The 26,736-nt window shown below is 33.3% G+C and overlaps 1 protein-coding gene across 2 annotated transcripts in view; it reads right to left on the reverse strand.

Moving 5' to 3' along the window:
• SHPRH (SNF2 histone linker PHD RING helicase) overlaps positions 1–26,736 on the reverse strand; it is an 86,956-nt gene that overhangs the window by 33,780 nt on the left and 26,440 nt on the right. For both annotated transcript variants that reach the window (XR_010023573.1, XM_063096503.1), the window contains exons 13-23: positions 26,379–26,635; positions 25,108–25,229; positions 16,849–16,937; positions 14,694–14,786; positions 11,271–11,378; positions 10,157–10,299; positions 6,987–7,160; positions 6,582–6,644; positions 5,432–5,657; positions 3,574–3,717; positions 2,474–2,575 (exon numbers count right to left, since the gene is read on the reverse strand). Coding sequence is in view for 1 of the 2 variants with exons in the window: in XM_063096503.1 (XP_062952573.1) it covers positions 2,474–2,575; positions 3,574–3,717; positions 5,432–5,657; positions 6,582–6,644; positions 6,987–7,160; positions 10,157–10,299; positions 11,271–11,378; positions 14,694–14,786; positions 16,849–16,937; positions 25,108–25,229; positions 26,379–26,635 (1,521 nt within the window). In the remaining variant the exon portion in view is untranslated. The remainder of the gene's footprint in view (positions 1–2,473; positions 2,576–3,573; positions 3,718–5,431; positions 5,658–6,581; positions 6,645–6,986; positions 7,161–10,156; positions 10,300–11,270; positions 11,379–14,693; positions 14,787–16,848; positions 16,938–25,107; positions 25,230–26,378; positions 26,636–26,736) is intronic.

Consider the following 26,736-nt stretch of genomic DNA (forward strand, 5'->3'; position numbering starts at 1 on the left):
ATATTGGAAGAGGTAGCATTTATCTATATAACATAAACTCCTTATTAATAATGGCTTCTTCTCTGCATCATTTTTCTAATATCATTAAGGACAATAACTAGAAAGCAGAAATGTTACTGATTTCAGAACTCTCTATGCCTAGAAATTATATCGAAATAAAACAGCTTTTCAAAATCCCCTTAAAATTATTACAAAAACTGGAAGAGTTTCAGAAAGGTCACGAAATGAACATGTTTTAAAAAAACTGAGGAAAACATAAAGGAAAATAAATTAGACTAGAAGATCACTAAAGTTTTTGTCTGTGGTTTCACTAACCAAATAATCAAACATAAAAAAAAATTATTCTTTGATTTACAAGTATTTTTTAAAAAAAGCTAAATTTGTGCATGGATTCAGCAACTCTAAGAGTTCAAAACAATTCCATTAACTTAAATGAAAGTATGTAGACATTTTAAAAAGTTGAACTGAATGATTCTTTTCCTGTTAATTATTAATTTCTGTTTCAGACAATGTATAATAAATCATCTAAAAACGTAGTGGCTTAAAACAGACACACATTTTTCATGAATCTACAGGTGATCTGGGTAATTCTGGAATAGGCTTACTTGGCTGGGGCTCAGTGGTCGAGGATGGCCTCATGATCATGTCTGACAGTTGGAAGGCTAGCTAGTCTATGGCGAGGGCTGAGCTGAGGGCTCTGCTCCTCAAGAAAGGTAATCTAGGCTTCTGCACAGTCTCAGAGTTCCAAAGACTAACAAGATTGGGAGAACTCCAATATGCATGGGACTTTTCAGGTCTCTGCTTGTGTCAAAAGATCAAAAGCAAGTTATCTGACAAAGCTCAGAGTCAGTATGGGACAGAATTGCTTACAGGCATGTATACATGGAGGGGTATTATTGTAGCACTTTGTGAACAATTTACTATAATTTACAGTAAGTCTTCTTTTCTAGTATATTTAAAAAGACAATTGGCACTTTTTCCATGAAGGGCCAGACGGTAAATATTTTAGGCTTTGTGGGCCATATGGTCTGTGTTGCAACTACTCAACTCTGTTATTTCAGAATGTAGACTGTATTCCAGTAAAGCTCCATGTACAGAAAGGTAGTGGTCTGGATTTGTCCCATGCATATTAGTTTGCAGATCCCTGATTTAAAGTTATAAATTTCTCTCTAAGCTTACCTTAGCTGTTCTCTCCCATATATTCACTTTCATTCAGCTCAGAATATTTTCTAATTTCCATTGCTACTTCTTTGACCCGTGAGTTATTTAGAAGTGTATCGTTAATTTCCAAACATTTGGAGATTTATCTAGTTATTTTTCCATTACTGATTTCTAGTTTAATTCTTCTTTAGTCAGAAAACGTACCTTTGCATAACTTTAATCCTTTGAAAATGTGAAGAGTTGCTTTTTTAATCAGCATAAGGTCTATCTTGGTACATATTCCATGTATACCTAAAAAAATGTATCTGCAGTTGTTGGATGTAACTGCTGTATTCTGAGTTGCTGATCTGTGTCAATTAGGTCATGTTTGTTCATAGTGTCCAAATGTTTTAGAAAATTCTCAGCCATTATCTCTTCAAGTTGCTCCTGCCCCATTCTACCTCTCTTTTTCTTGTCAACTTCAATTACAAATATTCCAGATATGACTACGTCTTGAATTTCTTTCACTATATTCTGTTGTTTATTTTTCTTTCCATGTTTGTTCAAGTTGAATATTTTGTATAATACTGTGCCTGAGTTCACTAATCCTGTCTTTTTCTGTGCCTGGTCTCCATCCAATGAGTTTTTAATTTCAGATATTGTATTTTTACAGTTCTAAAATGTCCATTAGATTCTACTGTGTAGATTACAATTCACTTTATCTATGTTGTCCAGCTTTCTTCTGTTAAGGTGCTCTGCCAACTGGCTAGCTATAAATTCTTGCAATAAAATGGAATTATATGTATCAATTGACTCATAAACGAATAAGTATCCTATATAATACTTTGATCACAACTCAGAAAACATGTTGTGAATTACATCAAATAATTGAAGTCTAACTTCAATATGATGTCTTCTGATTTAGTAGCTTTCCAAACATATTTCACAGTTTCAAATAAATTAAAAAATATCTATGTATGTAGGAATGAATGAATATGTATATATTATATAATGCAGTCTTCACCCAGAGGTATGTTGTAATACCTCCTATTCAAGGCACTGAATTCTAGTCCATTCACATTGTCCTTTACTATATAATGCATGCCTTTCCTATCATCTGTGTAACTTATAAGTTCTATAGATATAATCTTCTTTTGTGATCTGCGTAGCTACTGTAGACATAGCTAGTGTTCTGGCTCATATAACACAAACAAATAAAAGATTAATTTTAAAAAACCTGCGGAATTATGAGGCTAACAGATTAAATGGAAGAAATCCCTAACTGGCTGATAATAATATAGTATGGGAAAAAAGCATCTTTTAGAAACAATACCTTTTCCAAATTAGTTAGGTAAAGAAGCTGCCCAAGTTTTTTCTGAAGCTGTGATGTAGCAACAGCTTTATCATTTAGTAGTTTTATACGATTTTGTTCTACCTAAAAAAAAACACAAAAAACAAAAAAACTTTATTTCCTCTCAGAAAGATGGTTAAATTATATTAAACATGCATAATTCTTCTTCAATAATATGAATGTGTCCTGTCTTAAGAAAACCTATTTATATTTTAAAATGCAAATTTGCAAAATGGATAGTAGGTAATATATTTCAAAAGGACTTTTTCTTTGCTTTATAGAAGACAAAATTCAGTGTGGAGTTCTTTAAAGAATAAGTGTCCTTATAAAAATCGACCCAAGTTCCATTTGCGTACGATTTTTCATAATACATCCATGGGATGAAGAAAAATTAAATGATCTGCTGCTCTGGCCTGAGTGATTTACTGAAATCCAGGAAACAATCTTGCTGTCCTTACCCCTCCTGCCCTCTAACCCAATATATATATATAAGACATAAAAGTAAATTACAAAGGAAATCATATTTTTAATGTGGAACAGAGAAGACTGACGGAGTTGTTTTAATCCTGGGACATAAAGACAGATTTATTAGAGGCTAAGCTGTAAATATCTGCTCATCACTAGCAGAAAAAAACTGTATAAAAGTTTTTTTGTTTATTTTTGGCAGCTGGCCGGTAACAGGGATCAAACCCTGAACCTTGGTGTTATCAATACCGTGTTCTAATCAACTGAGCTAACAAGCTAGCCCCAAAAGTTTTTAGTTTTTCTTAAGGAAGATTTTTCTAGTTTGATAAGGTTGAGGTATAGAAAATATGTCTAAAAGTGACTGATAATACCCACAGATTTCAGCACATAGCAGGTGCTTAAAAACAGATGAATGTGCTCTGGAAAGAAACAAAAAAACTGTACCAAAATAGTGGATGCTAAGCATGTATTAGATGTAAATTGCTCATCTTTGACCATTTTTGATCGACAAAATAAGAATAGAGATTAAACACACACTTATAGATCACTTTCCTCTTCTATGGATTTCTGTGACATCTACTTGCTGTGCCTTTTTCCGCGATTTACTTGATAATTACCTCATGTGGCTCAATGATATGAAGAACGGGGGGATTGGGCTTAGGTTCCTTAGGATGACGCACTCTTAGTCGTTCTGTGGCCATTGCAAGCTCATCCACAGCAGATACACGATTCCGCAGAGCCATCCAATATTCATGAAGCAACTGGAGAAACAGAAAAGACAAAGAAATTGGTAGAGAATATAATTAAAATTGGTTAAAGCCACCAAGATGTGCTTTGAGAAAAAGTCTTTAGTGAGGTTTTAAGACATACATTTTTTCATTAAGTGTCTAAGGTACAAGGAATTCCTTGGGCCATTCATAGGATGAAGCAGTATGACTGAAAAATCTCTCTGATTTACTGCCTCTTCAGATTTTTAGGAATGGAATACCCAAAGATTTCTTGGTGGGACCAAAGGACTTCATAGATCAGTATTAGGCTAATGGAATCTCCTCTCTGTTGTTTTTTTAAAAAATAGTTTTATTATAACATATTTCACATATTCATAATAATATGTACTGTGGTAACAAGAATACTAAAATGTACAACTGAGTACCAACCACACAATTTAAGAAAGAGAATAATATAAATTCCTTGGAAAGCCTTTGTATGTTTCTTCTCAATTGTATCACTCTCTTTCTTCACACACTCTTCCTTCAACACTCAACAGTGAAGCAATTTCTATTCCAAATTGCACTTATCATTCCAGTACTACATATAGTTATCCTTAATAATTTGTTTATATATGTTTTTAAAATTTATAGAAATGGTATCAATCAGTATAAATTTTTTTTTTTTCAGTTTTTTTTATTTTTTATTTTTTGTCGTTTTTTCGTGACCAGCACTCAGCCAGTGAGTGCACCGGTCATTCCTATATAGGATCCGAACCCGCGGCGGGAGCGCCACCGCGCTCCCAGTGCAGCACTCTACCGAGTGCGCCACGGGCTCGGCCCAGTATAAATTTTTTGACATGCTTTCTTCACTAATTTTATACTTTGAGGTAAATTGTTTGATGTGTATACTGGTTGCTCATTCTTTTGCTTTTCAGTGAAATGGTTTAGTCTGTAAAGTTATAAAGAAAAAATGCACAAAGATCTGGGAGATCTGCACAATATACACTCTGGACACAGAGCATGTGGCCAAACTGAGCCCAAAGGAAGAATACAGGGGTAACTGACACTGTATAAAATACTGTCTTCTTCCACGGATTGATGTAATTAACTGGGTTAATGTGCTTTGTATTTACAACAGTAACGTGCAATGAAAAAAATTATAATGAACCCATGATTTTGACTTTATGAACATATTTCCCAATTTTTATCAAACATATGAACTGATATTACAGACAACATATCTTAACTTTCTGCATAAAAATTTTATCCTGCTTTAAAAAGAACTTTAGATTAAAAAAGATATCAAATGAAATTATGACATTTATAAATAAACGAAACACTCTTTCCTTCCCCTACCCATCTCACCTATGAAACAGGATAATAGATAACAAACCCAAATATAAAAAAAAAGTTCAAAATTAATGGATTCTGGAATCTCATCTCAAGTACAGACTTATAATGATGAAATCATTAAAGTATAAATATGAAAGGCCACTTAGTACTTTATTCACTGGATTTCATATAAGTTTCAGTTTAAGAATGATTTTCTTGTAGTAATTTAATAATAGAATGTCTTTTTCTGTCAAGTATTATTGTATTTATTATTCTTTATTACAGTAATTACATTTTAGGGAAAGAGAAGTTATGACACCTCAATTCTCTAAAGCAGATTTTAAAAAATGGAGAGAAAGAGGAATGTTAGCAATTAAAATTAATGTAAAGGAGGAGAAATTTAATATTGGAAGGAAGTTTTAAAATACTGTACCTTGTATTCTTTCTTCCATGCTTCAAATAGATCCATTGAAACACTTCCTTCATCAATGAATTCAACATCAAATCTATGTGATCTTGCAAATGATAGTATTGCTTTCATAGATCTCTCTGTCTCACTTATTGCCCACAGACCCCGGGTGGTGGTAGGTGCTCGATCATCCACCAGTCCTTCTTCATCTTCTATCATCTCCTCAAATATTGCAGTTTGGCCTTTGACTCTGAAACATACCAGAACAACAGTAACTACTGTCAGTAGGTGAGAAGCACCGTAAATGAGTAATATTAGCAGAACAAGTAAGGAAACAAGGTCAATAACTTCAATGACTGTCAACATCATATCTACAAGACTGGAAAAACCAGATCAACTATGAAAATGCTGGAAGCATCATAAATTTTTTGTGTTTCTTGAGAGCAATCTGGCATAATAAGAAAATATCTATAAATTCCAGGCTATAAATCTCACTTTGAGAATGAAAACATAAGCCATCACCAACAACCACCATGTAAAAGGAAAAAAAACAAGAACCCCATCCCCACAAAAATACTATGACTAAACTGTACAATGTCAATCCCTTCATTTCCAGGCAATTAGATCTTAGATTTTTCTCAATTTCCATGTTTGTAAAATAGAGATACTTTTGCTAATGCCATGGTTATATGCACTCACTAAGCAGCTTCAATCCCCATCATAAGGATGAATACTTTGTGTTACAGAATGGGTATTAATAATGAGAGCTAACATTTTATAGGATACTTACTATATACCAAGCACTATGCTAAACAATTACGTGTATTTTCTTATTTCATGAATGAGGACACTAAGGTTTAAAGAAGTAATTTGCTCACAACAGTGGGCAGGAGTTCAGTTCAAATCCATTTGACTCTAGAGCCTGGGATCTTACCACTCCTTTAAACTGCCCCTTGATTAATTACATATTACTAAATGAACATCTAGGGGGTAATTTTTCCATAGGTAAAACTGAGCTTGTTACATATCGAATGCCACAGGTTTGCTGAATTGATTTAATAAAAGAAATTATATATGACAAATCACTCTGAGAAAAATATAATCTTATAATCAAACACCAAGTCCTGTGAAATTTTGATTTTCCTGATGGGTAATCATTAAATAGAAAACTTACGTGTTAGAAAATAGCTTTGATTCATACTCCGTGAACAATTCATCAGCTTTACAAAAGACACAGCTGAAAAAGAAGAGATTATCAGAGACATATTCATAAACAAAACCATCAACCAGGTAATTTCTAAGAGAGGCTTAGTATTTTATACTTCATTTTTTCTTTACAACAGACATGCCATTTTAGAAAGAAAAAAAAAAAAATCCCCCTCCCAAAAAAACCCCATGGTTTTCCATACATGCCCCTTGAGTTTTGGGGTTTTTTTTGAGATTAATAATACATCTCTTTCTACTGCTATCTGAATTAAAGTGAAAAAAGCTGTATTATATGAGCCATTGTTCCATCTCTGAGAAGAAATATAGCTGAATGAAATGATGCCATTTGACTAAGATTTCAACTATTACCTACCAGTTGAGAGGAAGTCTGATTGGTCGGAGGTGGCAGATTGTTGCAGATTCAATAACATTACGAGACGGAGGTCCCTCCAGGTTTTTTACAGACTCTCTTACTAGCTTCTGGAATTTATTTAGCTCTTCCATTTGTGTTGTAAGTAAGAACTGAAGACCTCTGCAGTCATGGAACCTGATATCCATCACCAGCACCACACACAACACAAAGAAAAGAGTATTAGGTCAATTTCCTCAAATTAGAAAATGGCTCTCAAGAGAAGTGTTAAAGAAACTGTGTGCTACACTTACCCTGCCACACTTGAGTGAGTTCTCCTTAGGAATGTATTCTAGGGCTAGCATCTATTAGTAGTCAAGACATATGGGTTGTCTACTACAAAAGATACTAAATAAGTTTGGTAGTCCTGTGCTCAGAAACTGAAAAAGAATATGGAAAATCTATGTCTCTGTCTAGGATATCTTTGAAACATCAAGATTCCCACATTCTTCCTTTTTAAGGCTGACTAACTACAGATATCCCTCCTGACATCCTTGCTCTTTGTGGAGAGGTGACTGTAGGATGAAACACAAGGACAGAAACTTGGGAAGAAAGAAGAAAAATGGCCAAGAGCTACTACATTCCTAATTGCAAAGAAAAAAATATAATTAATTAAATTTTTAATTAAGTATTTACTATATGCCAGGCACCTTGTCAAGCACTTCAATATAATTTCAGTAGTTACTATCATGCTCATGTTATAGATAAAGCATAACAAATTAGGGTAACTCAAGTCACAAAGTTATTATGTGGCGGAGTTAGGAATTAAATCCAAATACAGTGCTCTTAACTATTTTGATAATTGAAAAGGGTTGAAAAAAATGTATGGATGTGTGTACATGAGTTTAAGAAAGAAAAAAGAAGGCCTAGAATGTTAAGAAATTAGAAACTGGAAAATACAAAGAGGATTTGTTTGCTTTTTAAGTTAAGAGTTTATACTTCTCCTTCCTGAAACATCATATGCCTTCCTCTCCAAATTGTTCAAAAGAGCCCGCTCTCCTCCCTGAAGCCTTTCCCAATATTTCCCAACACTAATCTATGTTTCTTTCTGTCCATAGAGTTTACTGAAAACATTCATTTTAGTACTTTGCCATGTCCAGCTTTCATACATACTCAAATTGTTCATGGGTCTTGTCTTCTCACGAGCTAATGTTTAGAAGGTAAGAATTGTATCATACCCTTTTTCTTAAAACATACGTAATAGGCACACAGAATAGCTGCTCAATAATTTCCAAAACAAATTATTTGCATAGACACCTGAATAACATTCACAAAAAGAAAACAAGGTTTTTATTACTAACTTATTAAAAATTTACATTGTTCTTCAAAAATTAACTTTTGAAGCAAAGGAAAGAAGTAAATGGAAAGTTTCTCTCTAGTAATTCATGTTTGAGTGATGTGAATGGTGCTGAAAAATATTATCACAGATCAGCATTTAACTAGTCTTAGCAATGTTCTCTCTTGCTGGTCCTTTAAATAAAAGACAAGAAAATAATAAAAATAATAGCAGGTAGCTCTTAAACGCCAGACTAAATGGTGGGCACTCTAAGTAAGTGCATTACAAATATTAACTTATTTAAGTCTTACAGTAATGGTGTGTGGTTTTATAGACAAAGAAACTAAAACACAGACAGCTTAAATAATTATTCCAAGGACACAGTCATTAAGTGGTGGAGATGGGATATGAACACAGCAGTCTGACTACAGAACCTACTGGTGCTCTTAATCGCTAAGCTACAAAGCCTTTCCCAATAATCATTAACAAAAAAACATAAATAATTTGGCTTTTGAGATATCAATTTCATACATTAATATAGATAGACAACAATGTTAAAATAATCTCTAAATATATAGTAATGTAAAAAAATTAACTTGGATATAGGCATTTTATGTTTTGCTATTCTGTAATGTTTTTGAAAAGAATGTGTAATAAATGGTATGTTTTATATTTCCTATTGGTCCTTTTACAGCCCTGGGACCTCAAAACACTCAATGAGAACGTGTTCTAATATGAGAATCTACATGTTTTAAATAGTTTCTGTGTGATTTAAGAAAAACAACTTCAAAATAATTTTAATATTTTCTTAGGTGATTCCACAATGCTGGCAGAATACACTAAGACATAGCTTTAAAATAGGATAAAATGAATCATGACTAAAATGGCAACTTATCCTAGAACAGTGATTCCTGGGCTTAATAGGAAAAAAGAAAGGGCACTCAAGAACATATATATATGTATGGATGTATATATTATGGATGTATATATATGTATATATTGCATACACCTCAGAAACAAGAAACCCATAAGGTTTTGTATGGTCAAAAAGATAATTATTATAATAAAATACATGGAAAATGTCACATATCGCTTTCAGTTGCCTTTTGGGAAGAGTAAATTAAAACACTTTAAAACATTTCAAAAATATGCTGAATTTCTCACTGAAAAGGTCAACCATTATTCCCAGGGTTGACCTTTCATAAGGGTATGATATGAGAGGCAATGAAAGATACTCTCCGTACCCCCACCTAGAATCAACACTTCTGTTGATTAAATTCCCTACATTAGGCAGACATTCCTTTGGGTTAAGCCAGTGAAGGAACTTTTGATAACGAGTAAGTATGTTCTTTGGGAAGAATTATTCACCATTTGTACATCAAGAACAATAGGCCAACTCATCTCAGAAGACCCTGAAGAATGGTGAGAGTTGAGGAGAAGACAGCAGGTAACTCTGTAAAACCTGGACCACTGTGGCACTATAATGCTTAGCTCTTGGGGAACGAATCACACAGGGGAAGCATGAATACCTTAAGTCAGGGACAAAATTCTCCAGACAAAGCCTGTTTCAAAATTTTGCTTTAAGTTGGCTTTAGGTATATCCAACAAAGAAAATACTTTAAGCAGATTTTAAAAAGGCACTAAAAAGAGAATATTTTTAAATGGCCAATATATGGGTAAAAGGTCTTTTAGACGTACCTGATATTTTTGTTTGAAATGCACTTTTAACAAAATGTGAAACCCAGATGCTCATAACTACAATATGTTCTGACATTTAATTGTACCTCTTAATACCAAATGACCTGAATATTTGGGGTGATTACTTATACTGTTATTCTATTTTGTACTATTTTCTTACTTTTCTGACATAGAAAGCTTGCCAGTTTGTTGCTTATAGTTGCTAGTTATTTCATTTCGCACTCGCTGAGCAAGTTCCTCATCAATAGCAAATTCTATTGCTCTGTGGATCACATTCAGCCACCAAGGAGAATTAGAATGCATCTGTAAAAAACACAACAGTTGATCAGTTAATGTATATTTTTTTGCATTTACTATGTTTCCATCATTGGTAAGGGTGATGTGAAAAATTCAAAGGAAGCAATAAATGCTTCTCTAAGGGATTATACAGAGGGGAGACAAATATACATAGTCTATATAAAATGGGTAAATACCTCTTTTGCATGCATAATTAAAGAGAACACCTATATCCTTTACTCTGGATGAGAATTTATTGTATACACTTATATTACAAAGCAGTGCTAAAAAAAAAAACCAAAATAAAAATTCAGTACAAGTAAGTAAATAGGTCATAGATCTCTTTCTCATCATAACAAAGCCTTCATTCTAATCTTTGACTAATTGGACTAGATTCTACTCAGTGAGCAATCTACAATAACTAACAAAATAACATGCCTGAATACCAAATAATTAATGAATAAGGAAGAATAAAATGTGAAGCAACTGATTAAAAAATTGAAAAGTGAAAGACAGTGTATTTGTGTAGCCTTCTAGTCTTTAGACTTTGCTACTGATCTCACAGAAAAGAAATTTTAGAAATAACAAAAGGCATGAATGACATAAGAAAAATATCTGTTATTCTAATGTTCTAACATTTTAAAAGATTTTGGAAATGTATACATCTAAGATCAAAAGGAGGTTATAGATGTCTTTACTTTCTTCAAAAGACACCTTGTTATATACCCAAGGTGGGAAGAAACCCATCATAGCTCAGAAGAAATAGAAGAGAACCTTATAATAGTTTATTTACCTATGCATCCGTTCGTTCAGCCAATAAACATTGCTAAAAGGAAATAAACTTACATTTTTGGAAAAGGCACTGTACTAGGTGCTAAGAATTCCAAGATAAATAAGTTCAAGACAAATAACTTTAAGTTTCTCCCCAAACAGAACAAAAACTAAAATGATATCTGGAGACAAACAGAAGTAAGAAACATTACATTTTGGGGATGTACCTTTCTTTGCAGCTCACGTATGGTCTGCTGCACAGGCTGTAAAGCTTGCTGGGCTTCTGCAACTTCTGTATTACACTTGCTCATATAGTGCTCTCGCAGTTGTTTGGCCTGTGTTGAAACAGAAAACAAATATAAACTTTCATTCCAGGTCTAAAAAATAATTTATTATGCTGTTTCAAGAACAATGTGGTCATTATATATATATATTTAAAGCTACTTAACTTGATTTAAATGTAAAACTTTATAAGTATGAGGGGTCTTCAAAAAGTTCATGAACAGATGTGTACTATCCTTTAATTCAATTTTTCCATGAACTTTTTGAAGAACCCTTGTGTATAAAGGCAAAAATGTCACGCTAAAAATTACTAAGATACACACTGAAGAGAACAAAATTTACCTGTCTATGTCACAAAATTTAAGAAATCCCAAATTTCTAACTAGTTTTTCAATTAGAAAAAATGAGGGGGGAAAAAAGAATAGCAATATTTCAAATTATGAGGCAAAGCAAGGACACCTCTCAGGATTTCTTACCTGATTCAATTGTCACAGTTTCTTGGAGTCACTGCAGTTTAAAAATAACACTTAAGAATATACAGTAACACAGATGTTACAGACTGAATTGTTTTTCCCCCAAATTCGTATGCTGAAGCCCTATTCCCTAATGTGACTATATTTTAAGGCAGAACCTTTAAGGATGTAATTAAGGCTAAATAAAATCATAAGGGTAGGGCCCTAATCCAATAAGACTGGTGTTCTTATACAAAGAGAGAAACCAGAGATATATGAGCAGAAAGGAAAGGCCATGTGGTGAGGACACAGAAGACAGCCACAGCTATCTGTAGCCAAGGAGAGAAGCCTCAGGAAAAACCAAACCTACCAACACCTTGATCTTGGACTTCAGCCTTCAGAACTATGAGAAATAAATTTCTGTTGTTTAAGCCACCCGGTTTATGGTACTCTATTGCCCTTGTGGACTAATACAGGGAATTAAAAATTCCTACCTTTTCAACTTTGCAAGAGAAAGCATGAGGACCAGAGGCTATGTGGGATAGTGGGAGAAAAACCAGAAAGACTACTGAACTGGAAATCCTGTTGCTTCCACTTACAAAATGGCAATTTCATATGGCTCAATTGAATAGATATATCTCTTTGGACTAGCCATTTCACTTCCCTGGGCTTTTGTTTCTCCATTTGCAAAAGGAGGTGGTTGAAGTAGATGAATTTTAGGATCTCGTCTTGCTTTGAAATACAGTGACTTCATATTCTATTAAAGTTAGGCAAAGTGATAATGTGGCCTTCTTGGAAATACAACTACACAGTATGAACACTCCTCATGATACATTTTTCCTTTTCCTGTCATAACATTCCAATTAATTTTTATTACAATTCCTTGGTGAGGGGTGTGTGTATGTGTGTGTGTGTGTGTTGTATATTTGGTCATTAGACTGTCTACAAACAGACTGGGCTGTCTCCCAGGGATAGTTTCCCATCACTGAAAGCATGTATATGAAGAGTGACTGATCATATGCAAGGATTAGATGCCTATACTGGGAATAAAATTTTACTCAAAAACTTCCAACACTTAAGACTATCATCTAACATCAAGAACAGTGCAGTCAAAAGTATAGCAAAGGAAACAATCAACAGAGTAAAGAGACAACCTATGAAATGTGAAAAAATGTTTGCAAACCATATATCTGATAAGAAGTTAACATCCAAAATATATAAGTAACTCAAACAACTCAAGAGCAAGAAAACAAATAATCTAATTAAAAAACAGCAAAGAACCTGAAAAGACATTTCTCTAAAGAAGACATGTACATAGCCAAGAGGTATATGAAACGATGTTCAACATCACTAATCATCAGGGAAATGCAAATTAAAACCACAATAATGTATCAACTTACACCCGTTAGAATGGCTATTATCAAAAAGATGAATGTTAACACATTTTGGTAAGGGTGTGGAAAAAAGAGGAACACTTGCACACTGTAGGTAGGAATATAAATTAGTGCAGCCATTATGAAAAACAGCGTGGAGGTTCTTCAAAAAATTAAAAATGGAACTACCACATGATTCAGCAATTTCACTTCTGGGTATGTACCTAAAGGTAATGAAATCAGTGTGTCAAAGAGATATCTGTACTCCCATGTTCACTGCAGCATTATTCACAATAGCCAAGACATGGAATCAATCTAAGTGTCCATTAACCAATGAATGGATAAAGGAAATGTGGTATATGTATGTATATATGCACACACACACGCGCACACACACACACACACACACACACGTGCGCGTGGCACGAATACTATTCAGACTTCAAAAAAGAAGGAAATCCTGCTGTCATTTACAGCAACACGGATGAACCTGGAGGAAGTTATGTGAAACAAGCCAGGCACAGAAAGAAAAATGCTTCATGATCTCACTTATATGTGTAATCTAAAAAAGTTGAACTCATAGAGGCAGAGAGTAGAATGGTGGACACCAGGAGCTGGAGAGATTGGGGAGATGTTGGTTAAAGGACACAATAATTTCAGTTAGACAGAAGGAATATATTCAGGAAATCTATTACATAACATAGTGACTATAGTTAATAACAAGATATTACATACTTAAAAATTGCTAAGAGAATAGATTTTCAATGTCCTCACAACAAAAAAATAAGTATGTGAGGTAATGAATATATTAATTAGCTTGATTTAGCCATTCCACAATGTCTATATATATCAAAACATCATGTCATATAACATAAATATATGTAATTTTCATTTGTCAATTAAAATAAATAGTGTACAAACAAAACAAAACAACCAGAGCAGTGAAAGGGTTGCACATACTTATACAATCTCACTTTTTATCTTGTTGATTCAAATAAGATCTCCACTTACAGGTTTAATACATTTCAGACTTATCTACTTTTGATTTTAGCTTGGCCCTTTTTCTTTCATCTTTAAAAAAAAGGCAAAAGTCCCTGGGAAAATTAGCATAACAAGCCATAAACAATTTACTGTAAAATAATTTATAATATCACTTTTTGGGGGGGGTTCAGCTTACACAATTTTAACATTTATTTGTACATATTTGTGGGGTACAGTGTGTTGTTTCAATATATGCATATACTATACACTGATTCACTTAGGGTAGACAGCATTGCTTTGTTTACTTACTGCCTTAAATAATATACAAAATGGAGAAAGTACAAAACTTTTCATATCTAGAACAAACATTAGGGAAGCAAAATAATATGGAGTACTGCCATTCTCTGCCACCCCAAGTCACCACACCAAAGTTTGGAACATCAAAGCAACAGGAAAACATGCTTACTTTTATTTAAATGTTGTATGTCCTATGAAATATCAACTAGATGAAGCAAAAAGCTTCAAAAAATAAACTTTTACAGACAATGGAAAAAAAAATTACCTCTTCCTCAAGTCTGCCATCTCGCAAGGTAGGAGGTATCCCTGGATGCTTGGCTATCAGCAATTCCATCAAGTTATGGGTAGCATGAAGTCTCTATAAACACATAAAAGGGAATAATTATCACAGTCAATGCAGCAGATTCTAAAGAGAATCTACTATTAATATGGTATACAGAGTACAAACACTGCACTGAGACCAATGAATACTTTTCCTCTACAATAATTTGAGTACCAACTTTTTCAGAGAAAAATGATCTCAGTTTTATAGCAAAGGTCTTAGATCATAATGACATGAATTTTCTTCAATTAAAAAAATATAGTCTTACGTAGTATGGCTATGCATCTAGCAGAATATATAATATAGGTATATTTCTTCCATTATACATGCATTTGTCTGTCTAGGGAAGTATGAGCAAGCCAAATAAGTCCAGTAAAGTAGAAAGTCTGACTACACTTACTTGATTTTTCTCCTGGGAAATGAGTCTGGATGATCCTAGCAATTTTATTATGATAAAAATAAGGATAATGAAATACATAAGAAAACAAGAGTTGTGGCTTGGACATGTTGAACTTAAGAACTGAAAGGGGAGGAGGTGGAGGTGAAGATGGCATAGGAAGGAGAAAACTATATTTTATGTTTTTGTATTTTATATATAATACACTTTCTACTGTGATACTGAGTCCACAACTGCTTAGATTTTCTCTTGAGTCAAGGGCTATGAGAAGAAATAAAGTAAAAGTAGTTTCTACCTGTAAACTCGACATTTTACTTGGAAAGGTAGGTAAGGGGCTAAAGGATAATCAGGAAAGAGTCCTTCTGGTAAGATCTGATTTGGTGCCAGTGATTTGAGATTTCAAAGGTTCATTCTATTTGGCTACAGCCTACCTGCCATGGTACTAATCTTGTTAATCTTAGGAGAGTTACCTCAAATGTCTTAGGTCTTTTCAACATGGCTTCATAGGTAATATAATCAATAACGCTATAGGATTTAATAGCAAAAAGAAAAGTGTAAATAACGCTAGAGAAACCTCAAGTGGTAGAAACTTGTCTCCTCTACAGGTGCTTGTAGAAGAGGACTTCTGTTATTTTCTATACACGGTGGTGAAATGGGAGGAATACTTGTGGTCTCTTTCCACCCCCTTACACGTTTCATCCCAAGGGAACAGAGCGGCTGATCTGACTGGACGGTGCAAGACATGCAGTGAGCCATGTTTACCAGCAGGTGGGGTTATTGTAACTCAAAAGCAGGAATCAGGCTGACTGCTTACTCCTCACTCTTGAACTCAGGTATATTGAACCATCTGTCTCCTTGCCCACTCTTCTTTTGTTTCCTTTATTGAGGGGCAGGATATCTTTGTATTTTCTTTTCTCCCATGAGGTATACCCACTTACTTAAGGTCCAGGGCTTGCCTTCTGTAATCTTTATCCATGCAGAATAAAAGTAGACAAATTGTTTTTTCTCTTTCCACTGCTCCCCCACACATTCCTTTGAGTACCCACTGTGGCACATGTGAACATGTGAGTCCCAAGGTCTATATTCTGAATGGTAAAAAAGTCATCTCACCTGGGACTCAAGCTTAAACTTGCCCAGATTAATAAAAGCAGTCTTTATTCCCCATATAACTAGAGAGCCTTGCCTTTATGATCCACTGAACAGAACCAAGAAGGGAAAGAGAAATAAGGGTTACAATTCAAATATCCAAATCCCCCAAAAAGACCTCTGAAAATTAAATTAGATCATTGGATAGGTTTCATTTTTACTTAGTTCCATTGCCGAATGTAACTCACTTTCTTTTCTTTTTTGTGAAAACCATGTGAATAAATATGTTGATGTTCATATGCAAAAGTAATAAAATTGACCTACTCTTTAAAGTACAAATAATTTGAACTTTTTTCTAATGCAGGTTATAGATTTATCTTGTTAGATTTGTGCAAAACTGGCCTGAGCAGATGAAATAGTAGTGGTTCTCAAACTTTTAATGTTTATGCAAATTACGTTGGGTGCTTATTAAAAGCACTGAATCCCAAACTTCATCCCCAGTGTCTTTTATTCTTTTATCCTCTCAAACATTCAGAAAAATTATTTTGTAAAAAAAAAAAAAAAATATATATATATGTATATATATATTCTTGAAATTGTTTAGTTTTTACTTACCTGAAGTGAATCAGTTTTGAGTTTTCCTTTGTGTTCCTCAGATGAGCGCAACACTTCTCTGTACAGTTCTGCTGCCGAGGCATACTCTCCTAAAGAGTTAAAATGTATTTAAAGCATAACAAAGTCACATATTTAGTTCCCAATGTCATCTAGTTATCTACTATCTACAAACATCTACTGTAAAAATACAACTTAATGATTAAAACTCACTACTTTGTTTTTATTTATTTATTTTTACCCACTATTTTAAGTAAAGAAATCTGACTTGGTATTAATATGATTGCCCCATTAAAAAAAAAAAATGATTACAGTTCTTTTTTAATTCCAGAGTATTATGTTTTTATATTATATTTACAATGTTTTAAAATTATACTGAAATATATTTCAATCAAATATATTTATAATGTTATTTAAAAATTAAAGTAAAAAACAAACTTTGGATTAACTTTTAATGTAGACAATTTTCCTTTTACTGAAATTAAAGGGTGTCAATTAATATTCATGATGTTTGAAACTTAAAAAAATTGGGGGAATTATAAGCATTTATAAACAAATATTCAAGACACTATGACCAACCTACACATAATTCTTAGAAAAATAATACACTTTTCCAGGAGCTATTATTATTCTTGATATTAGGCAAAATAATTTGCAATTTAAAACTATATTTCAAAAACTTAGGGATTTTCTTTCATTTCTGGTCACACAAATAGTCTGAAATGTATATATGCTATTTTCTATTTTTCATAATTAGCAGCTCATTCAAATAAAAGTATCAGTTAAAGCACAAGTTGGCAAACAACAGCCCAATGGCCATATCTGACCCTTTGCATTTTGTGGGGCCCATAAGCTAAGAATGATTTTTAAATTTTTAAACAGTTGAAAAAAGTTCAAAAGAATAATATTTCAAGACATGTAAAAATTAAATAAAATTAAATTTCAGGATTGTTGGATAAAGTTTTATCAGAACCCAGCGATACTCATTTGTTTATGTACTGACTTGGCTGCTTCTACACTACAATAGTAGCTGAGTAGCAGTGCAGAGATCCTATGGCTCACAAAACGTAAAATATTTACTATCTAGTTCTTTACAAGAAAAAGTCTGATGATACCAGAGTGAATGGAAAGATGAAATGCTTTTAGTATTTTGAATAATGGAATCTACCTTATTTTTCCTTGGGGGAACATTCAAAACTGGTAAATTATAAATACAATTAAAATAAAAATCTAACAATGACAAAATTGTGATACACACACACACACACACACACACACACACACACACACACACACACACACACACACACACACACACACACACACACACACAAAAGGTTTAAATATGTTCCAGTTTCTGTTTGCTGAGGAAAAAAAGGTTTTTGTCTGATCATCACATACACTTGCTTTTTTAAAAATTTCGATCTAGTTTTATTAATATCATGTATTTAGGGCTGTTCATAGTCATAATGAGCCTTCTATATATATATATATATATAGAGAGAGAGAGAGGTGTATATATATATATATATATATATACCTCTGTAAATTTTGTAGTTGGTTCTAAAGTTCATATTAATTGTGGTAAAATATACATAACACAAAATTTGCCATTTCAACCATTTTTAAGTGTGTAGTTTAGTGGCATTACATACATTCACATTGTTGTTCAAAATACTTCCTTTTATACCATTGCTTCATATTTAGTTCTATCAGTAACCTAATATAAGGCTTTCTAAAGCACATATTATATAGTACTTCAAAGTCAGTCAATTTCTATTCACTTTGATGAGGGAGAAGATTATTTTCACAATAATAGAGCTGCATTATAATCAATTATCTTCACACAAAAATTTTTCTTTTTTTAGTTTTTAACAGTCCTGATTAAAGCCTTTCAAAGACATATGGATTCTTATTAGTATTTATACTATCATTTATAGGGAATAATTCATTTAAAGATTTTTCCCTTCATAATTACCATACCTTTTAAAAAAGGTATAGTGACTAGACTATAAGCAGCTGTATTTGAACTGTTTACTAGAATATCTGTTTTTTAATGTTTACTAAAAAAAGACATGCTTTCTAATGAAGACACAAAAATATGCATATTCAGTAAGTTATAAAAGTTTAAGGCAAATTTGGAAATATCCATTCTTAGCCACTTGATGGCACTAACCTTTCCAAGTAAACAAATTGTACTGGATTTGATATTGCTAATTTCTCCCCAAAATAACTTCAGAAAACACATTTTTTCAAAATTGGAATAATACCATGTTTTAATACCAAGCAATGAGGACCTCAGAATATGCACATTATATCATAAACAAACATTTGCATATAATACAAGCAAATCTTTCTAGAGTTTGAAATTAAGTTTAAATTTATTTTAAAAGTCAGATCTTTACTATCTGATCTCTACATTGGAAGAATCTAAATTATATAAATTAAACATGTAATGTTACTTTAAAAAATAGATATTGTTTAACATACCACTATGAAGTTAAGCAATTAAAACTAAAAGCAGCAAATCCATTACAATTAAGTTTATACTTACAACTAAATTCAGAATGGACATATCCTCTACTAACGAACTTTCTAGTAGGGATTTATCTTAATAATCAGCAATCGTTTGCTGTAATTCCCTTCACAGAAAGACAAGGAACTATAGTGGGAATGCAGTGGAAACCATCAGAAAAGAGCAGTGATGTAGTTTCTGTTATGCAACAGTGTGGTATTTTGCCACATAGCAGTCAACTATATACTGACCCTACTAGAGTGCAACAGTGTTTAGAAATGATCAGATGAGGAACTTTTCTTCCCAACTCCTATATCATGCAGGGAAAAGGCAATAATGAATTTAAAAAGAGACAAGAAAAAGGCCAAGGCAGCAAACTCATTCACGGTCTAAGCTTCCGAATCATTACAACACAAAATAAAAGGAGGAATGCAATTTTAAAATCAAGATGAGAAAGCTTACATTTTCATTATTGTGACAATCTACATATTAGTATATACTATACTATCATATTACTCCATTTTAGAAATTTTTGTGAATTTCAACCTGCTATACGAGAGGTCTTCAAAAAGTTCAAGGAAAAGATTCGTATTAACTTTTTTGTTTTGTTTTTTTGGCGGCTGGCTGGTATGGGGATCTGAACCCTTCACCTTGGTATTATAATACCATGCTCTAACCAATTGAGCTAACTGGCCAACCCAGTATTTTTTGATACTACTGTTAGTAGTATGTTGTTGTTATAATTTCTAATTGTTCATTACTAACATAAAGAAATAAAATTGATTTTTGTATATTTACTCTGTAATACAAATTCACTTCTTAGTTCTAGTAGTTTTCCTACACAGACATTCATGGTGCAGTGAATAAAGGCAGTCTTATTTTTTCCTATTCAATCTGATAATTTTTATTTCTTTTTCTTGTCTTACTGCACTGGAGAGAAACTCAGGTACAATGTTAATAGAAGTGATAAGAGGGGACATCATTGACTTGTTCATGATCTTAGAGGGAAAGCATTCAGTTTTCAACCATTAAGTATGACATTAACTGTAGGTTTTTCATAGATCCCTTTTATCAAGCTGAAAAAGTTCCCTGTGATACCTAGACTGCTGAGAGGTTTTTTTTTAATCACAAATGGATGTTGAGTTTTGTCAAATACTTTTCCTACATCTATTTAGATGATCATATGGTTTTTCTTTTTTAGTTTGTTAAATGGTGAAATTATATTAGTTAATTTTCAAATATTAAACCAATCTTACATTCTTGGGATAAACTCCATTTGGTCATAATATATTATCTTTTTTATATATTGTTGGATTCATTCCTAAAATTTTTTAAAAGAATTTTGTATCTGTCTTCGTGAGTGATATTAATCTATAGTTATGCTTTTTTGTCTTTGGTTTTGAAACCAGGATATTGCCCCATGAAATAAGTTAGGAAGTATTCCCTCCTCTTCAATTTTCTGTAAGAATGTATACAGATTTGATATTATTTCTTCTTTAAATGTTTGATAGAATTCACCAATAGTCATCTGTGCCTAGAATTTTCTTTGTGGAAATTTTTTAACTACAAAATTAATTTATTGAATAGGTACAGGAATATGCAGGTTATACAATGGATCTTCAGAGAGTTCATGGAAAATGCATATTATGAAAAAACTATACATGGATTTCAAAATTTTGTTTTCCAACAATATAAACTAGTATTAATTTGTTATATCATGTCTGCACAGGATCTAGTTTGAGGAACTAAGAAAGATAAGACATCAATTTGAAAAAAGCCCCTACCAGAGCAACATAAATTCTGCTAAAACTGAGGCAAGAACAAGTATCAAATTTATGATGAAGCTCGTGTGAAAGAACGGTGAAATCATTGATGCCTATGAAAAGTTTATGGGGACAATGCCTCAAAGAAATCAGCAGTTTACAAATAGACAACAAACAGCTCATTTTAGAAGGGAGGAGATGATGTTGAAGGTGAAGCCTGCAGTAGCAGACCATCCACATCAATCTCTGAGGAAAAAATTAATCGTGTCCACGCCCTAACTGAAGAGAACTGATGATTAACAGCAAAAATAATAGCCAACACCATAGACATCTCAATTGGTTCAACGTACACAATTCTGACTAAAAAATTAAAGTTCAGCAAACTTTCCACTTGATGGGTGCCAAAACTGTTGTGCCCAGATCAGCTGCAGACAAGAGCAGAGCTTCCAATGGAAATTTTAAACAAATGGGATCAAGATCCTGAAGCATTTCTTTGAAGAATTATAACAGGAAATGAAACATGGCTTTACCAGTACGATCCTGAAGAAAAAGCACAATCAAAGCAAAAGTAGACTGGTCAAGAGCAAAGGTCATGGTAACAGTTTTGGGGGATGCTCAAGGCATTTTGCTTGTTGACTTTCTAGAGGACCAAAGAACAATATCTGCTTATTACAAGAGTGTTTTGAGAAAGTTACCTAAAGCATTAGCAGAAAAACACCCACGAAAGCTTCACCAAATAGTTCTTTTCCACCACGTTTCTATTTATGCCTCTCATCAAACAAGGGCAATCTTGCGAGAGTTTTGGTGGGACATCACTACGCATCCACCTTAGGGAAGGATTTGGCTCCTTCTGTCTTCTTTTTGTTTTCTAATCTTAACAAATCTGTCATAATTAATGTCATAATTAAATTCCTAGGACCCTCAGTTCTTTAGGGATGGACTAAATGGTGGTATCACTGCTTCCAAAAGTATCTTTAACTTGACGGAGCTTATGCTGAGAAATAAATTTTATATTTTTTATTTTTATCATTTAATTCCATTTTTCCATGAACTTTTTGGAAGTCCTCTCATATATTCCTTCTTGAGTCAGCTTTGGTAGTTTGTCTTCCTGAGTGAGTTTGGTTAATTTGTGTCTTTCATATCATTTGCCCATTTCATCTAAATTGCCAAATTTTTGGCATGAAGTTGTTCATAATATTCTTTTATGACATTCTGAAATATCTGTAGAATCTTTAATGATGCCACCTCTCTCAATCTGGATAAAGGTAATGTATGTCTCCTCTGTTTTTTTCTTCAATAGTCTAACTAGAGGTTTATCAATTTTTATTGATCTTCTCAAAGAACCAGATTTTAATTTGATTGCTTTTCTCTACTGGTTTTCTGTTTTCCTTTTAATTCATTCCTGCACTGATCTTCATTATTTCTGTCCTTTGCTTATTTTGTACTTCATTTACTCTTCCTTTTTCAGTTTCTTAAAGTATCAGATGACGTCTCTGATTTGAAACACTTTTTCTTTCCTAGTACGGGTTTAGTGGTATAAATTTCCCTTTGATTACTGATTTGTTACATCCATACATTCTGATATTTTTTTCATTCATTTCAAAACACTTCCTGGTTTCCCTTTTGATGTATTCTTTAACCCAAGAATTATTTAGAAGTGTGTTGTTTAGTTTCCAAATATTTGGGGACTTTCCAGTTACTTTTCTGTTATTGATACCTAATTTAATTCTACCATGGTCATAGAACATACTTTGTAAGACTTGAACCCTTTTAAATTTATTGACTTGTTTTATAGCCCAAATATATTTCACCTACCTTGGTAAACAAACCATGTAGACTTGAAAATAATGTGTGTTCCTCTTTGGATGGGTAAAGTGTTTAATAAATGTTGAAAACGTCAATTGGTTGATAGTGTTTTTTGAACTATGTCCTTACTTGTTTTCTGTCTATGTCCTTATTTGTTTTCTGTCTATGTCCTTATTTGTTTTCTGTCTACTTGTTCTATAAATAATTGAGAGAGAAATGTTGAAATCTGACTATAATTATGAATTTGTCTATTTCTCATTACAGTTCTATCAGTCTTTGTAATTTACTTTGAAATTCTGGTTTTAGGTCCATAAACATTTAGGATTTTGGGCCGACCCCGTGGCGCACTCGGGACAGAGCAGCGCTCCCACCGCGGGTTCGGATCCTATATAGGGATGGCCGGTGCACTCACTGGCTGAGCACGGTGCGGCCGGTCACACACACACAAAAAAAGACAAAAAAACACAAAAAACCCATATAGGATTTTTTTTTCCAGTGATAAATAACACCTTTATCCTTGTAATATTCTTGCTCTGAAATCTACTTTGCCTGATGATACAATCACTACAGCTTTCTTTTGATTAGTGTTAACATGGGTTATCTTTTTTCATCCTTTTACATTTGAATATTTCTAAAGTGAGTTTCTTATGAATAGGATATGGTGGTATTGCTTTTTTTGACCAGTCTGACAATTGCTGCCTTCTAATCAGGGGTATTTAGACAACTGCATTTAATGTCATCACTGATATGCTTGGATTTAAATGTACCATCTTGTTATTTACTTTCTAATTGTTTCATCTGTTCTCTGTTCCCCTTTTTCTTTTCTGCTGCCTTTTTTTCAGGTTAAAGATTGTTTATTGCTCTCTTTTATCTCCTCTTTTAGATCATTCCCTCTAATTCTGTGTTATACATTTTAGTGGTTGTTGTAGGGTGTACTTGACTTGTCACAGTCCACCTTCACGTGATATACCACTTCATCTACAGTATAAAAACCTTACAACATCATACATTCATTTCTTCCCCCACCAACTTTGCACTTTCGTTATTGCACATTTCACATTTATATGTTATAAAACCCACAATACATTTCTTCATATATTTTTTTCTTCTTTGGGGACTCCAACACATTTGTATTAGGCCACCTGAAGTTGTCCACAATCTCATTAATGCTCTTTTCAAATTTTTAAGTTTTTATTCTCTTTGTTTTTCATGTTGGAAAGTTTCTATTGCTATTCTATACTTCAGCTCTACTGATCTTTTCTTGTGTAGTGTTTAATCTTCTATTTATTAAGTGTAATTTCTATATCAAACACTGAAATTTTCATCTCTCCAAATCTGATTTTATGTTTTCAATGTCTCTACTTAATGTGTTTAATCTTTACTCTTAAACCTATGAAATACAGTTCTAATGATCCTATTTATATGGAAAGGTGTTTACTAAATGGTGCTTATTAAAAGTGCCAGTTATATAACTTCTGCTTCCAGCCAAGATACAGTAACAGAGGATAGATTTACACTTTCTGCAACAACTAAAATAACAGACAAATACACAAAAGGACAGTTTGTAAGATACTGGACATCAGACAACAAAAAATAGTGATCCCTGACAGACAGGAAACAACAAAGTAAACATACAACACTGTAATTTTACACATACACATTATGTGTATGTGTGTATTTGCCATGCTCTGTGAGAATTTAAGGCCCATAAGATCAAAGAGTTTACTTTATCATCTTTAGTACACAGATCATATCTTGCACACAAATATTTGTTGAAAAAATAAATTTACAAACAATGTAATTTTTAGATCAATGAATAAGCCTCCCTTGAATATCTCAAAATTTAACCACTCTTTTGTTTCTAGGTATTTTGGTTGTTTGCAGTTGTTCACTATTAAAGACCAAAATTAATAACTTATAGCCAAATCTTGGTTCCCATCCTCATTTCCTCAAAAAGAACTTTTAAAAATGAAACAGTTTAGTCAAAGCATATGTAAACTTTGAAGGTTTTTGAAATATTCTGCACAACAGCTCTCTATTAAGTTGAACCTATTTAAATTACAATTAGTAGTGTGTGAGACTGTCTTTTGGGGAGCGGGGGGGTTGATTTCTACTGTAATTAACCTTCCCCAGAAAGTATATGGAAGGCTCAGAGATAACAAAGCAATCACCTTCTACCTTTAATGATATGGATGCCTGCTAGGCCATTGAGGGCACAAACTAGCTGCCGATGTGCTTCTTCACATTCAGTCCCACATTTCTTCTGCAAAGATGTCAGCAACTCTTCCATTGTCATGGTGCTAAAAGAAAAGGCAGATTGTTCAAAACTAGAAAGAAAATCCCAAGTGTTATTTCAGTGGGAGTGTTATATCATACAAGATCAAGAGTATGAGGCTCTTACAGAGTCTCTGTGGTATCTTCAGCATTTTTCTCTTCAGGTCCATTTTACTAATATTGCTTTCAACTTAATCACTTCTTACTATTACAGTGAGCATTCTTCCATCTGACCCCATCATTCTTTAAGTTTTTCCCATTTCAGTCAAGGGAGAATAGAAGTAGAAAAATCTCCTTCAAGTACAAAGTACAATATCATATAGTTGAAACACTATGGGTGTTAAAATGTGAGGCTGGATCTGAATCCCAGCACTGCAATTAATTAATTAGCCTCTCCCAGCCTGAATTTTCTTCTTTTCTTGGCAGCTGGCCAGTACAGGATCGAATCCCAGGCCTTGGTATAATCCACCAGAAGGCTGTCTAACCTTAACTTCCTATAGGTATTGTTTCCATGCTCTAATAGTCCATGGCAATTTGTGTGTACCTCTCGTAAAATTTATCATGTTTGCTCATATTTTAGAAATCTATAATTTTGTCATTTCCCTTATTTGTCTATAATTTCCAAACGAAAGGACAACATCCAATCCTCTTTCTATCTCTTATAGCACCTGAAGGGGTTTCTTTCTAATACCAGGTGCTTCCAAAAATGGCCAGTTCCTAAGCTGTGGTCTGATTCACAAAAACATCTCTGGGACAATAGAGTATTATGGACACATATTCCTTAATGTTTTTGGAAGAATAATCAAACAGACATAGCACAGTTATAAAGAAAATAATTAATGTTAATCCAATTCCCTGATGTGGGGAACCAAGAAATATAATAAGAGCAAAAGCTTTCAAATCTGGAGTATAGCCAAAAACAAACCAAAAAACAAAAAAACAAAAACCCCAACAATGACCCGAATTTTAAAAGAAATGTTTGAAACCATGAAAATAATTTGGATGATGTGATTTTCTTTCACAAATGAAGTTTATACCAAAGAAAAACCACATCATTAAAAATACTAACAACTCAGTTACAAGTCCCTGAATGAAACTGCGGGGAAAGAGGCTAATAAATACTGTCTATTATCACAATATTACCAATTGCAGTATGAGGAAATGGATAATAAAACCTTTTTTGGAGTGGTAAGAACTCCCCACGAACAGCCTGAGGGTGGCAGCAGGCCTGCCTGAGCCTCAGCAGTGGATACAAGATGGAGGTGACAGTCCTTCGGTCCAGGCTGCTGAGCTTCAGAGCCCAGTCAGAAATCTTCCTGAGCTTTACCACCGCATCCTGGCAGCACACTTCATGCTGACGGTGATAGAAATGCCTTTCCACTGGAGAAAAGTGGAGCCAGTGCATTTCTTCAGTCTGTGGTGGTATCTGGATCTGCAAAGAGGCAGGGAAAAAAGTAAGTTTTCACTGGAAAATTTAACTTTCCATCCCAACTATTTCTTTTTACTTATATACTCTTAATCAATAAAAAATTA

The sequence above is a fragment of the Cynocephalus volans genome, chromosome 5 (genome assembly GCF_027409185.1).
Source record: "Cynocephalus volans isolate mCynVol1 chromosome 5, mCynVol1.pri, whole genome shotgun sequence".
In the NCBI taxonomy this organism is placed as follows: Eukaryota; Metazoa; Chordata; class Mammalia; order Dermoptera; family Cynocephalidae; genus Cynocephalus; species Cynocephalus volans.